This window comes from Dermacentor silvarum, chromosome 3 (genome assembly GCF_013339745.2).
Source record: "Dermacentor silvarum isolate Dsil-2018 chromosome 3, BIME_Dsil_1.4, whole genome shotgun sequence".
NCBI lineage: Eukaryota > Metazoa > Arthropoda > Arachnida > Ixodida > Ixodidae > Dermacentor > Dermacentor silvarum.
In genome coordinates, this window is record NC_051156.1 from 217080731 (window position 1) to 217096652 (window position 15922).

Consider the following 15922-nt stretch of genomic DNA (forward strand, 5'->3'; position numbering starts at 1 on the left):
GCTCTCCTTTCGAACAGCTATTTCAGGTCAATATAACAGCATGTAGAGCACGGAAGTTGCACAAAATTCTCGCATTTTTGCTGCTTACATGTGAGAATAGGCTATTTTTTCTTTTCTCTTTTTTCTACTATAAAAGCAAGCTATCGCCATTGAAATAGATGCACATGGTATTTTTTTAAATATGTAATACTACTATTTGCCTGGTTTTGTTCGGTATACAACACTGCCCTTCAGAGTGAACAGTCACGAAAAAGTCGTTCGTATCTTGCTCCTCCTTCAATGCAATAGACCATTAAAATAGAATCACGTGCACAATTACTAGCATTCAGCCGCTTTCTCATCACGTGTTTTCTTACATGTAAGCCGGACTGCTCAATGAAGCGTTTTGAAAGTAAGCTTCTCCTGTTAGTCACATATTACATCACATTGTCAGTGAAGTGCCAGAAGAGAACCAGCTCTTAATATACGTTCCTCTCCGTCCCATTCGCTAACCGATAGAAACAGCGAAGCAGACGCAACAGACTGCTCACAATAGAATGACGAGAGACCTACCGCAGTCACTGTCAAGGCGCGAGTAAGTGACATGCGTAGTTAGCTCACGGGGTTGCTCGCGTCTAGGTATGCAAACTGAGCCAGCTGCTGTGGCGAAACCCGCTGCTCTTACCCTCCTTTCCCGGAAACGATTCCAGTGCTCACCGCAGCAGGTCGCCCTACTCCGCGGAAGCGTCAACGAGCTTTTTTCACTTTACGCAAGCTTACCTCACGCTGTGCGTTCTCAGCCCAGAGCAGAGCACTGCCGGACGCGAATGTCGTACGGAAGTCACTGAAAATCCTATCTTGAGCTTCTTGAGCTCCCATCATGGCGAGTGCGAAGACGGTTGCGGCTCAAGCTCTCAGACATTGGAGGCAAATCTTGATGGTGCTGATTCCGCTCGTTCTGCTACCTTTACTGTTTCTCGAAGACGCTCAGGTATGCCGTTATAAAAGTTGTATTTGATGCATATACGTTACGCGTGAATTACGGAAGTACACCTCTATCCCAGATAATCGCAGCAATATTAATATTAGAAGGACGAAACAGTTCTGATTAGAGTCGTCTAAGCATACGATCCCGTTGTATTTCTTGTAAAGGGATAAACGAAAGAAGATGGGGAACTGAGGGGCTCGATTTTGTTAATCATAACCACATAAAGCCGACAGACAATGAAGCCAAGGAAAGCATCGGGGAAATTAAGTGTGATTGAAATTGGAATGTAGAAAATAATGAAGAAAATGGCAACGAAAGTGGACGAAAAGATAACTTGGCGCCGGCGGGAGCCGAACCCGCAACCTCCGCATTACGCGTGCGTTGCCCTATATCAATTGTGCTACGGCGACGGCCATCAATCTGTCCACTAACTTGGCTATTTATGTTTATTAGATCTAGCCCTAGGTGTGTTAACCAGCGCCACTCAGAACCATGGTGGGCGGATGTGGAACATCTATTTTAGCCCGTAGAGAGATGACATTTCTCGTTGGTAAAATATGCCCGTTGTGGCTGTTCTTGGGGACTTCCTTTTTCTTTTTGTATTTCCATGTAACTCACTCGTGGCAACGGTAATTTGAGCTCCACTCTTTAGACACTGATAAGGTTGTGGACCCATCGAAAGAATTAACACAACGTGTCGTTAGGCTAGTTGGCTCATATTTGAAGGTTTAACTGGCGCACACATTGGGCGGGACAAAAGAAGGCAAACGAGGGACAAGCGCTAAGAAAAAGCGTTTAATTGTCTTCTGTCTGCCTTCTTTTGCCTCGTCTGAGGTGTAAGCTTAAACACGCAAGAAAGGGATAATGAACAGATTGCTGCTAACATTGTGTCATCATATCAACCAAAAATCCCTGGTGCTAATTGTGACACGTGAAACACACGACGAAAGCTCTCATTCGGCGTCCGTACCAAGGGAAAATCTACAGTGGTAAGAATTCCCTTTAACGTCGTTCTAGAGAAGATAAAAAAAAAAGAACGGCAGATATGCGCAAGTTTGCAACCCAAACTCCAAAGAAGCAGCGACCGAGACAAAAAGGCCACGGCACTAAAGGGGCACGCTGTTAAAGCCTTGGAGCGTTTTTGAGGTAAATTACCATTTTTAACGCTGAAAGATAATTTAAACCGTTGGTTCAAACGTGTAGGTGTGCAAAGTTTGAACCACAAATGTTAAGCCATTTGATAACAACAATAAATCTTAAATATCATTAGCGGCTGTAACAAGCGGCATTTTGTATATAAATTTCATACGGCTCCCATATAGTATATACAATTCTGAATTTATTTCATTGTGTTCCTCCAAAAGCACACTTGAACACTTTATGCCTACGAAGTTGCAACTTTTTTAGCCCATTATTTCACCAACGGTGCATATTTTGGGCCCCGGCAAGCACGGAGAGGTACTTTAAATTACCACACATTTCATAATTTAGTGTGGTATTCCTATTACACCTACAATTTTCAAGTATATCCAGCATGTTCCTCATAAGGAACACTGCCAACTTTCTAATGACTTTCTACCAACGGTCACTTTGACAAGCGCGACAGTGCTAAAACGAACTGTTGGATATCCCACAGAGCTACAAAAAGTAATTAACATAACTTTGTTAACTTGTTAAATTGCGACTGATCATCCTCCACACTTCTAATTTATTTCAAACGTTGCTCCTGACATGCAGAAGTTCCCTTTCCGATTTCATTGTGCTTGCTGCATCCAATATGTCAATAAGTTTTATTGCGATAGCAATTATATGGACACTCCAAAGCAGATTTGTGCCGTCGGCATCACCGTCGTCGTCGCCGTGAGGTTCCGTATGACGTCAACGGCGATGAAATCATTGCCTCGCTCCGGACGCTGTATGTGCGAGTGAAGGGGCGCGAGAGACGCGCGCTTTCACGGGGAGCGAACGCACGTCGGAGAGCAAACGCGCGTTCTGCGCCGATGATAAGTGATGATGATAAGTGGTTCTTGAGGGAAAGGGAAAGGTTGACGCTATCTTCTGCAGCCCTTGAGGGAGCACGGCTCAGCGCCCTGCGCCGTGCTCCCTGAAGGGCTGCAGAATTAAGCGTCTCTTTCCTACTTTCCATATATAGAGAGCAAACGCAACTTTTTCCGTCGCGCGAAAGGCTGTGGGGGGACGGGAGGGAGGGAGGGGAGGCGACGTTTAGCTGCGGCACCAAATACGTATTTATATAAAAATTCCGCGCCCGTTCGGTGCGAACGCGGGCAAAACGCCGACGGCGTCGACAACAGTTCTGCGCGTTGCTGGTGCTGCTGCATGTCCAAGTTTATACAGCTGATAAAACTACTATCCTTGCTCCGTATAGCTCTCTACTAATTTGCTATCGCAATTTGCTGCTTCGCCTTTCGGGCGAAACTGCGACAAATTTTTTTTCGTGATTTATATCGGTAGTACGGAAGGGGTGTGCTTCTCGTGGTGGACATTCAAACGCATTGAGCCATACCCAACGCATTGAGGCATAGTTCAACGCATTGAGTCCAACATTACAACACATTGAGTCGTATAGCACCTGCGCTATAAAAAGTATTTTGAGCATTTTAGACAAGAGTAGGCTCAAGCATGAAAGACTGCCTTTCACGGAAATAGACTAGCCACCTATGGCAAAAACTAGGCCAACTTGGATAACTATGGCCTATGGCAAACTGTTACCGATGCGCTCCGCCATCTCACAACTAAGCCCCGCCGCCTCCCCCCCCCCCCCCCCCAAAAAAAAATAATAAATAATGCAAGGCTTCGTATGTGAGGTTTATGCAGATATAAATGACAACATTACTGTGGCTGCCACACGTGGAAGATATGGTGAATTGAAGATTTGATGAATTGATAGAAGAGTAGGTGAAACATAATAAGACGTCCATAAATATATAAATGATCACTCTTCTGTGTGCGCCGGACGTTGACGAGATGATGGATTCGCACCTATAGAGCGTAATGGACCCTACACTTTGCAGAAATCTCGTTGTGCTTACATCGTAGCTGTCGTGGGACTCTACTGGATCATAGAGCCCATCCCACTCGGAGCAACGTCTCTGATCCCTATCGTACTGCTTCCGATGCTCGGAGTTCTTACGACGGAGCAGACGTGTGCACTCTACATGAATGTAAGTATACAAGCATGAAATATAGATCTTTCGGCTCCTTTCATATTACGAAGAAATTGCAAAAACAAATTTCTGATTATGAAACCTTCCATACAGGCTAGATCGAAATCTGCTGTCATTTTTTATGTGAACATCATTTACGCAGTTGATTTCCTTCAACTTATCCAACTATCATATCTCTGAGCTTTAGCCTCCTATTGGTGGTGCCTATAATGACCTCTGTCCAATCTCAGAAATTGCGGAACGTGCCGTTTTGTTGCAGTGTGCTCTTTTTTTTCCGTTTTTACTCAATTAAATGTCTAAGCACGTTTACAAGAATGCTCTCATGTCACCTCGTGTTATCATTTTTTAATCACTTTTTGTAGTCCATTTTTAGTCTAGGTAGGGAACAATTTGTAGTCTATGGAGAAGCAGATAGCAATACAGTTGGTCATATTTCCCCTTACATGGAAGAAAATTAATAAACAAATGAGTGGCTGAGTTTGAATGTTGAGTCGAGTTTCAAGTGCAGTTTTTATAATAATGGTAGGTATTTACGTTGGTTCTCAACAATGTTCCATTTGAAGTGTCCTGGATGGGAAGAAGCTACAAGAGTAACGCTAAACTCGTGGAATTTATTTATTTGCGACTATTAAATCTCTGTTTCGTATGCGGTAGGTTTATAAGTGTAAACATACACTTATTATTGCCGGGCGCCCCCTTTACGTCGCCCCCATACCTCACCCCTCTAGCTATAATGTGGCCTCCATGTACGACAATAACCTGCATGAAATCAAGCACTGAACAGCTTCGATAGTTGCCACTAAGGTAACCAACAAGTAACCAACAATGTAACGTTAAACAAGACAACACCTTAATAGTTTGCTGTTGAGCTTTTCCGTTTTCTTTGTTGAATCTCTGAACTGTTCGGTTCAGTATTGTGCTACACAGAAAGATTACACGCTGCGAGAGCCAAGTGGATAGCGTTGCATCGCTAAGCTCGAGTTCGCATGTCTGATCCCCGCCGTGGCGGCATCATTTCGAAAATGGGGGGGGGGGGGGGGGGGGGGGGGGGGGGGGGGGGGGATATATGAAAAACGGCCGTTTACTTAAGTTTAGATGCACATTAAAGAAAGCCAAGTGGTCAAAATTAATCCGGAGTCTCCCACTACAGCATGACTCATAATCAGATCGTGGTTTTGGCACGTAAAACCCCAGGATTTAAGATGACAGCTGCCCCTGTTTTGAATTGAGGCAGGCAGATCCGATAAGGCCAAGACCACACGATTAGTGCAGAATTGTTGTAGCACACCGAGCACAGTCCTATAACATAACACTAGGAACTTTACATACGCGAATACAATAACGTTGTGAGTAAATATATCTGCGGTGGGGCATTATAAATCGAAAACTTAAGAAACCTACCCGAACTTATGGGCATGTTTTCTTCTTTACTCCAGGAAACGAACATCATGTTTGTTGGGGCTCTGATAATGGCTATTGCTATTGAACATTCTCACTTGCATCAAAGAATAGCCCTGAAGACTCTCTGCATGCTGGGCACAGGCATAAAAATGTGAGCTTTTGTTTCTTTGACCAACGCTGTTTAAATACCAGAGCACGGTCGTATGCCTTCGCACGAAGCCTACGTAGAGTCAGCTTGCTATGATGCTAGGAGCATGGCAAAACACAGGATTATACCATTTCCAGAGAGCATGCATTTTAGTGCTGCCAACGTGAGATGCTAAGCGGAAGATTCTAAAGGGGATGCTAAATTCACGGTGTGACTGCCAATATGCAAACGATAAAAGGATCGTCTCGATGTCCTGTAATATGCCTGAATTAGCGTGGGGTCACTGCATTCAAACAATGTGAAAAACATTCTTGTCAGCACCCTATCACGCTCTAGATTGCATAACGAATATTAAAGCAACAGCTAGAATGCATCGTTGTAGAATAATTGCCCATACGTCATGTTGTAGACGTGGGTTGCGAGAAATATAACCATGGAGTTACATCCTGGAGTCATTTTGGCGCGTCATGACGCAGGCTTGTGTTCGGCATTATGTTCATCTCCATGTTCCTGTCCATCTGGATCAACAACGTTGCCATCACCGCTATGATGATGCCGGTGATTAACTCGCTCTCGCACGAGCTGCTTCAGGAGAGGCGCAGGAGCCTTTCGCGGGGTAACATCGATGTCGAGGGGATAGCAGGTACCTTCCTCTGTTGTCCTTAGTGGTGTTACCGTCCGCGGTATTATAACTGCCTATATTCATATACGCCCATTACTGACGTCCGAAAAGAGAAAAGTGACAAGTCTCAAATAAAAAATCTGGTTTATTTATTAGGCTAATTATTGGCTATCTCAGGCAAGGCACTGCGATTTAAGTGTTTTTTGGGTGAACGAGAAATTATGTATAAGTGAACACAGTGTCCTTATCCATGGACCTTGGGAGGAATTGATTGGATCATAACCTGTGTTAAGGACCCATCGCTAGAATAAGTTGAGCTATTCTTTCAAAGAAACGATTGGCTCATAGCGTAAGTATGCTGCAGTTCACTTAAAACGGCCATGCAAAGTAACGTTATAAGCCAATTTATTCATTCATAGCCTCAAGATATTGGCACTGTCTTTCCATTAAGTATGCAGCATTTTACGAAGTGACCCTCAATACTCTGTGAGTCACATTGGAATTAATGCGAGTAGTGAATCCGCTTAGAAACTCTAGTATATAGAGTCTACATCGCGGCCACTTGTGCGTGTTTGTGAGTATGTTTACAAACTCAGTGTGGTGTGACTTGTCTTTGCCTTTTATATTTGTATGCTTGTGGGTGTATAGGACTGTGTGCTGTGGAGTTCTGGCCCTGTGACGTTGTTCCTTTTCATTTTCTCACTACTTATATTGTTGCTTCTGCTATGCGAAAAGGAGTAGACGTCACCATTATAGGGTGACTACATCTCTTTCTTTTTACTGTCATTTCAATAATAAAAAAAAACGGCAGTGAATAAGTTTGTCGCAATGGCAACAAAGTGTTTTCTGCGAGAGATCGGTTGTCTAACCGGCTTAGGCTAGCAGCGAAAAAGAGAGGGGGTGGAGAGAGAGAACTTCCTCTGAAATTACCCATTCTTTGATACCCAATATACATACCTGCCTTTATATAAACGTCCGTGATGAAATGCTCGAGCACATGCCACAGTGCTACATCAGAGATGTTGATACAGTGTTTCTCACACTTAAATGCTGTGTTTTCCGATTACTTCAGAAGGCTTATGTGCGCGCTAAATCTTTCTGTGCATTTCACTGACATTTACTTTTCATTTTCTGCCTGCAGCACTCAGAGAGCGCGTCGATAAAGCTGCTGCTGCCAATGGCAACACCAAGCTGATCCCGCATCAGGATGGGTACGCCTGACTACAATCGTGCAAGCTTCGTTCAATTCGTAAATTTCTTATCACGAATATTTCACAGCAGCGAACTTACTGACACTTGCTACCTTTCACTTGATATTCAAAACGTATACTTTGGTCTTAGCTCTCCTCGACGAAGTCTATCACACACTTCTGCATGCTGTCATTTGCCTACCACTAATGCCCATCAATATCTAGGCCAGAATAAAACAACAATTGAAGTTCCTCGTCGATAACATCGCATGTTCATTGGAAGAAACAGTGCAAGATCACTCATATTAAGAAAGAACACGTAGAGCGAGCAGCGCAGCTATTTCGTCAACGCAGGATGCAGTACGATTATCATGAAAACGATTACCGTCTGGGAAAGAATTGCGTACACTAAGCACATCCAAGAAGACTGAAAAACTCGCTCACGTTTACGGGAAGGAACATACGGGCAGAAAATATACTGTAGCAAAAAACATGGGAGTCCCTTAGACAAAACGAATAAATGCACGCCTTGTTGAACTTCCGTGCAGTGACGAAGGGGAGTCCGATGTGGTGATTCCGATAAAGCCGAAGAACCAGTATTCGCACATCGACAAGGCAACCGAACATCGCGTTCGTGTGCTTCTATACCTAAGCGTCCTGTACGGCGCCAACATTGGGACCATCACGACGATCACCAGTGGCGCTTCCAACGTAGTCTTCAAGTTCGTCATCGAAGAGTGAGTCAATACTTTGCGACATATAGAGGAGCCACTAGGTAGATATCTTCAAAGAGCCACTATATGATACAATTTGGATAAAAGAAGAGACAATAATGTATTGTACACAGTAAAGAGGTGCGGCGAGGATTCCTTCGAGTAAAGTAGAACGTAGAAGATTGTAGGCGAGTATAATCTATAGCTATTGTAGTAATTAAGTTTAGCCGTTGTTCCATTATGCCGTTGCAGCCTATACGAAGAACGAGCCCCTGTGGAATATGCGCTGTGGATGTTCTTCGCATTGCCGATTGCCCTAATTGGAACGGCCCTCGTATTCCTCATCGTCGTTCCGTTCTTCTTCTCTTGAAAAACGTAAGTCCATTTATAAGCAACATCGAAGTTTGAACGATTAAAAAAAATTATGAAAAAAAAATGTTATGCAGCTCATACGCGGTAACTTAAAAGCTCCACAGACACATTTGGTGCGTAAAATTATGTTTGATTGCACCATACGCAACGTGTAATCTCATGCAACCTTTATGCTTATGTACTACTGGTATTCATCAAGAATGTGAGAAGCAAATGATAGCATAATTTTTTTTTCAGAAGATACGCTCCCATGTTCGTATCCCTAGGAATGATAGAGGGGACGCTATTGCAAAAGAAGCTCTCTCAAGGTCACCAACAGTCAGAGAACCGATTGGCCACCGGTTCTAAAAAGGCGTAGTTCGCTTCCACTTTTGGTCGTTTTGGACCCCACCACATGAGCAGTGTGTAGTCAAGGGGCTTAACCAATTGGAAGTCACTCAACTTATATAATAAGAACAGGATAGGCTTGCACTCCAGCAGGGGCGCTCAAAACTGGGTACCTCTCCATAGTGCACATTATGTCAAGAAATTCGCGACGTGGGAGAGTTCGTTTGGTCCTGCCCGCACTTCAATGTCAAAAAGAAGACTTTATTTGACAACCTGCCAGCTTAAGAATATCCGAACGCGTCTATTCAGAGCGTAATGTTCACCGAAGGGCCGAGGATAGTTTGTAAGAGGTCTCACACCTTCTACTTGCCTATCTACGCGAAACTGAACTCACAGACATGTGGTAGCAGATTACCGAACAGCGAAAGAGCCGAACAGGCGCAGCTATTGCCGGCCCAGACTGCATGCTAACACCGACTGACCGACCAACCGCCCGGTCGCTTGTAGTCTGCGCTGACTTCTTTTGAAGATTGAATAATGTCTCGCCGTGATATGAACCTGACATTTACTTTGAAAAGAGACTGCGCACAGCACGGCGGTCGTTTCTAAAAAATCAGTAGAAGACGATGTTCCTCTCTGGCAAACCTCGATTCAATAAGACGTGTCCAGTTCCGTATAGTTAATAAGCTCCCAGTGATTCTATGCATCTCCTGAGAAGAATAAGGCTGGCCGTTGAAATTAAAGCAAGATGACCTAATGTATTGCAAAAAATTACCCTTTCTGGGATTTTACTCGCAATTATGAGGCATGTTGTAGTGGGGGACTCCAGATTAATTTTTACTGCCTTGTGTTCTTTAGCACGGAAGTATAAAACGCAAGTGTTTTTGCATTCCGGTTCGATAGAAATGAGGCCGCCGCGGTCGGGATCGAACCCGCATCCTGGAGCCTTCAGCAGCGCACCGCCATATATAGTACCTAAGCTACCATGGCGGGCAATGTATTTACAAAGCCAAAGGGTAGTAAAAAAAAAGTAGCCTGTACCGATATATCCATGCTTTCTGATAGCAACCGGCAGATAAACGTATCACGTAACCAGGAGGCTTTATTGTTTTCGCCACCACGGCGTAGAAAAAGTGTTGAAGGATTTGCACCTTCCCTTTGCACGACAATGAGCATTTTTATCGACGACTCGGAGCGTTTTCTGCTTTAAGCTGCAGAAAAGCTACACTCACGCACTTTGTCAACTATCGTTTCAGTCCAAACCTCGGGAAAGAAAGCAGCAACTACGCCATAGCTGCAATTCGTCGCAACTACATGGCACTCGGACCCATCAAGTACGTCAAAGAAAGCAAGAAAACGGAGTACTAAGTTAGCCCCAGCTGTACAAGTTGCATAGATCTAGCTAAATACATGGGTGCTTTATAGGGTTTACTAAAACTTAATGCTGCTCCCAATGAAGCAGTGCTTCACTAGTTGTTTAGATCCGCAAAGTGATTAAAAGCAAGCAAGAGTCCGTCATTGGACACTTCAGCGGTATTAAATTCTGTTTACAATGAGAAATGGTAACAACAATCGCAACAATGACACACAGTAAGTAGTAGTTACTTAAGTTCTTGTTTGCTTCAGGTGCTTCGTCATCAGCATCACTTTTCGGTATAACAAGTATTCTGTCAATAGAAAATGAAGACGAACTAGTAGTTCACCTCAATTTTCTTTTGCTTCTCATAAGTGATTATAAGTTTTCCCTTCAAGAAAGATTACCTCCAGCCACGTCTGGAGTACTTCTGCGAAGTATGTTAGTGTCTCGGCGTGTATTGCTCATAAATTAATAACGATTATTTAGCGATAACGCGGCAAGCAGCTTTATGATGCAACAACGTGTGTGACTTTATACTTGGAAGTAATTTACTTTGCCTCGATTTTCATTAAGTTATGCCCATATTACATTGTCACAGAGTTCATTGCAGACTGCTCCCCCTTCTTACCGGAGATTTCTTAATCTGACAATGTTGACAACGCCACAGGTTTCACGAAGTTGCAGTCCTGCTCCTGTTCATATTGCTGGTGTTTCTCTGGCTTTTCCGGGACCCCATGTTCGCCAAAGGGTGGGCGACATACTTCGGAGTCATGTGAGTGTATATTTGAATAACGTGCTTGTCCAAACAAACAGGTACCCATTTTTATAAATGATCAGTGATTACCTTGTTCATTTGCTGCCCGACTTATGTAGAATCCACGTGATAACCGTAGGTTCCGCGTAGACGTTCCTAATGCCGTTACATTAGGCTGAAAAAGAAAGAAGTCACTAATTATATTGAAAATCATTGTTTACAGTATAGCATCATATTGGTATGCAGTACAAGTATTCCAAGCTTCTAACCTCGCGTTTCATGGCCCCAGTTTTACGACATGATATGAAAAAATAATTAAACTCGACAGGTACGACGGAAGATAATTTATAGAAATCAAATGTGTTAAGTGATAAGGGGTCTAGCCACTGATAGCATACAGGCTGAGGCGCTTATAACACAGTGCCTTGACATTAAACGTGAGTAAAACATATGTAAAAAACATTCGTACATCTTCAGTGATAATTTTTTTTTATGTGGCAATTCAAAACCCCATTTCCCTGAAAATAAAAGAGGGCGCACTTTCATTTTGCACTACCATGACATGTTCATCACGACGTCACCGCTGTCATGACAACATGAAGGAACATTTTCCAAGGCAATCCAGTAAACGACCCCAATCGTGACCGCAAGACCACCCAATATCTACATATCTCGTTGCCTGCTGGTTTATACTGATTTATCCGTTCCTTTCCTACCGCAGAAAGCCTAAGGACGCCACAGCAGTGATGATACCAGTGATTCTGCTGTTCATGATTCCTTCGAAGCCTCAGAAGGGCTTCAGAGGCCCCGTCCTGTTGACATGGAAAATGGTGCAAGCTAAGCTGCAATGGAGCGTCATCCTTCTCATTGGCAGCGGCTTCGCCATCGCTGAAGCCATGCGTGTAAGCAAAACGTAGTGTGATGGCGTACGAAGCTCGCTATAAGACAGTGTGCTGGGAACTCCGTTGTGCAGGAGTGACTCACTGTTTCATGTTTAAGTCAACTTTAACGAGTTTTCGTGTTGGCGGACAGTGTACATTACAGAAGTTTACATTCGATAACATAAGCCGTTTGCGTCCCTTGACTTAAAGCTCTATCTTTACTGTGCTCATGCTCCAATCAAAGTGAACGCACTTCGTCGAAAACCATGCAGGGTTGGGAGATATGAGATCTTTCGACAATTGGGTTAAATATCAGACAAGCTGTTTTTCCTGCACAAGGATATAAGCCGCAGTCCCTTTCTTCCTTGTCTGTTTGTTGTCCCTAGCATTGAACAACAACAGATTGGAATTAGATAAGGTGTAATACTGTCAACAAACAGCATAAAGTAAAATCTGGCCTGCGAAGGAGCTCCTTGAGCAACGGCAGCTGGAATATTGACTACTAAGGTAGCTGAATCCGTAACCTAACGAAAAAAAAAAAAAGCAATGGATTTAGAACTTCGTTGGGGGAAAGTTTCCTTTGAATTTAGCCTCTGGTATATGCGTATATATAATATTAAAGGAAGTGTACGATGGGTGGGTTTTCCTGTCAAGGTGATAATGATAACTTAAGAAATTTATTGCAGCTTCACTACTTCGGGTTATAAGTAGCCCTAAATGTCCAAGTGGAACTGGGGCAGCAACGATTTTGTTGAACGGACACATGTGCTCTTCGTTAGGTCGGTATTATGCTTGCTTTATGGGTTTAAACCTTGCTTAAGCACGCAGGGAAGTGCCATCCCGATACTCTCGTTTCTACTTTTGTGCGAGATGAGACGCGCTACCACGGCATTTTGCTGTAGTGAGTAAAAAAATTGAACTTTCATTGTTTCCAATAAATTGGCAACGTACGGTAGCTTTAGACAGTTTCCGGATCGAGAAGCCCACGTGAGAGATTATAGTTTGCTCGCATTCTAAGATACAACTAGAAATCAAATGTGTTATCCATAGTTTCGTAGGCGATTTAGTGGACCATCAATTCCATGCCAACCCTTGGAGATGGCGATTTTTTAAAATGTGATTAGCATTCTTTTGGAACTTGACCCAATTCAAGGTATGTTTGTATGTATGTTTTTCTGTCTTGATTTAACCCTTTTCAAGCCAACTCGGATCACTGGCTAGTCCGTGGTCCAAAAGGGAAATGAGAAAATGACCATTCTCTTCAATGACAAAAAAAAAAATCCTTTAAAATTTATCCGGTGCTGGGCGGAATCAAACCCGCGTCATGTATATTCCGACAACCTTACCTGAATATATATTGAGACACGCGCCGCGCGCAGACTTCGTGGCGGCGCTGCTAGATGACATAGCGTGTCCAGAGGGAGAGAAAAGCCGAGCTGCCGTTCACGCCTCGCACATGACACGTTTCGGCGGGAACATACGATACAATACGGTGTGTAGCTACATTGCTGCAATGCTAATCGCATTACCGTCGACAGTTACTCTGAGATGGTTTCTGCCTGATTTCATTCTTCCACCCACCCTGTGTGTCGGGAACGTATGTAAGATCTGCACGCTGCGTGGACCTGTACACCTACAGGCTCGTCTCAGACATACTTTCTCCGGCGTTGTGTGGCCGCAGGTGTCGGGCTTGTCGGAGCAACTGGGGCAGAAACTGGCCGAACTGGGCCACTTGTCACCCGGTCCACTCATGATTTGCCTGAGCATCATCTGCTCCTTCATGTCCGAGCTCATCAGCAACTGCGGAACATGCACCGTCCTTCTACCAGTTTTTGCTGTGCTGGTGAGCGATCTGACGCAGCATGTGTCCTTGCTATTCGGTCTGAGCGTTTTGTATCGTAAGAGAAATAACGGGTGCTCATAAACACTATGGTAACGAACAACTTTTTTTTTGTTTTTGTAGCAATCAACTGTTGCAAAGTGCTACACTTAGAACTTGTTTCTTTTAACTGGTAATCTTTCTTTTTTCATTTTTGGCTCTTTCAAAATTCTTTCATTGTACTTAGGGACACAAATGTTCCCGCGATAATTGTCAATGCCTCTCTTGCTAAATTCACCACTCCTGCTTTGGCAGCTGGCAGTATTATATTAATTAATTAATTAATTAATTAATTAATTTGGTGAATAAATAAATAAATAAATTATCTTATCCGCAATAAGCCAAAACTAAATGGTTGCATGGCGAACAAGTTCTCGGAGACGTTGTTGCAGCTTCTACCTGCTTTTGGTTATATTTTTCTCACTATGGCTTACAGCAAATTCTTCAAATAAAAAAAAACAAAACATACACAAGACATAACCTTGTTTGCAGCCTACGTAGGAGTTCTGAATGAAAAAGAAAACGGCTGAGTAACGATGTACCACAGTTAAGGTAGCACATTAAGTGTTTCTGAACGAGCACGAGTAGAGAAAATACAATGTTGAGAGAGATAAATATAGGAAAGGCAAGAATGCTGAATTGACGCATACAGTTATGGTACTTGGTCTTTGCTCTGAGGCAGTGGTTGCAAGGAATAACAAACGATATGCCGTTTCAGGCAATAGCTGTAACCGCACTATGAGTAACCGCACTATGAGTAACCGCACTATGAGTAGCCGCACTATGAGTAACCGCACTATGAGTAACCGCACTATGAGTAACCGCACAAATCACGCGCAATATTTCAAACAAAACTGGCATGACGTGGATGAAGTTTTGCGAAACCTAGTTCACAATAACTCCGAATGAACACACAAAGCCCTGCTGAATTCATTCTTTTCCCTGGATATTTCAAGGCAGAGGACCTGAACCTGAACCCCCTGCTGTTCATGATACCAACGACGATCGCCAGCAACTACGCCTTCCTGTTGCCCGTGGGGACGCCGGCGAACGCCATGGTTTACGAGCACGGCCGGCTCACAATAATGGAAATGGTACGCCCCAGGTTAAAAGAACAGAGATAGGTGCCATCCGTTGCGGTGGAAGACGACAGTTATTGGCAGAAACACAAATAGACCGGCAGTACCACTCTGGCAATGTCATCGCTGACCAGCAATGCATGTCTCCAAACTTGCAGGTTGTTCCTGGATTTCTGGCAAAAATCATCACCATGGTTGTGACAGTGGTGGTAACATACGTTCTGGGCGACCCAATCTTCGGCATGTTTCAAGAAGCTGACTGGGTGTCGGCTGTCACCACAGGAAACGTCAGCACTACTGTCGTTCCTGGGCAAACTTAGATTTTTTTTTCTTGTGGGACCGGGAAGGTCTATGCCTGAATGTACAAAAAAGGAGGTAGCACATGTGTTTGCTGGTATGCCAATCTGATTACTTCCATCTGACCATGTAGTGTACACAAAATCGGGCGAGCCACCACGACGCCAAATTATTGACTGACGGCAATGCGAATAATGTGAATGAAACAAGATATCTCGATTCGTGAAAATTCTCCCGAACGTGGTTCTTTATAATGTCGAGGGTGCGACAATGTTCCGCATAGTCTCATACACCTCTGTGAATCATTTAGTTGGTACCATTAATTTGTTTTCCCTTCCATTTCAGCTTTTTCCCTCCCGTTTATTTTCTTCAATTTCCTTCCTCTAGTCAGTGAATCCAAAGTCAAGTTAGGCGCGAACAGATGGAAACACACCGTGGAATAAAAGTTGAATGGAACGGGATAAAGCACCTTAGGCAGGTTGGCCGACGTTAAGATAGGTAGAAATGTCTTTGTCAAAGAAGGTCTTGTCATCGTTCGCGTGTAAGTTTTAAACGATTTGTGGAGCCACTGCCAGCCACGCCACATGATGGATTTCTACTAACTACTACCTCGTCCAGCCTGTCTGGGGCACTTTATCCCGTCTCATCCAACGTTTATCGTAAGTCAGGAAAAAAACTTTACCGGTATATTGTCACGTCTTGTTGGCTTTGTACCGTGAGCAGGCAGATTGTGACGTAGGAGCATTCTAA

At 43.7% G+C, this 15922-nt stretch overlaps 1 protein-coding gene across 2 annotated transcripts; it reads left to right on the plus strand.

Moving 5' to 3' along the window:
• Positions 1–717: 717 nt before the first annotated feature.
• On the plus strand, positions 718–15499 carry LOC119446661 (solute carrier family 13 member 5-like). 2 transcript variants are annotated; one of them, XR_005190802.2, is made up of 9 exons: positions 718–970; positions 4000–4149; positions 5589–5704; positions 6178–6344; positions 7465–7534; positions 8062–8250; positions 8479–8601; positions 10182–10259; positions 10950–10966. XR_005190802.2 is itself a non-coding variant. In XM_037711155.2 (7 exons), the coding sequence occupies exons 2-7, from the start codon at positions 10240–10242 to the stop codon at positions 15193–15195; spliced, it is 768 nt and encodes a 255-aa protein (XP_037567083.1). In that variant the 5' UTR covers positions 8513–8601; positions 10182–10239; the 3' UTR covers positions 15196–15499. The 2 variants fall into 2 exon arrangements, 1 of the variants encoding a protein (XP_037567083.1); XM_037711155.2 differs by lacking the exons at positions 718–970; positions 4000–4149; positions 5589–5704; ... (1 more) ...; positions 7465–7534; positions 8062–8250 and adding exons at positions 11758–11938; positions 13599–13760; positions 14753–14890; positions 15034–15499 and having other exon boundaries at positions 8513–8601; positions 10950–11054.
• Positions 15500–15922: the final 423 nt, after the last annotated feature.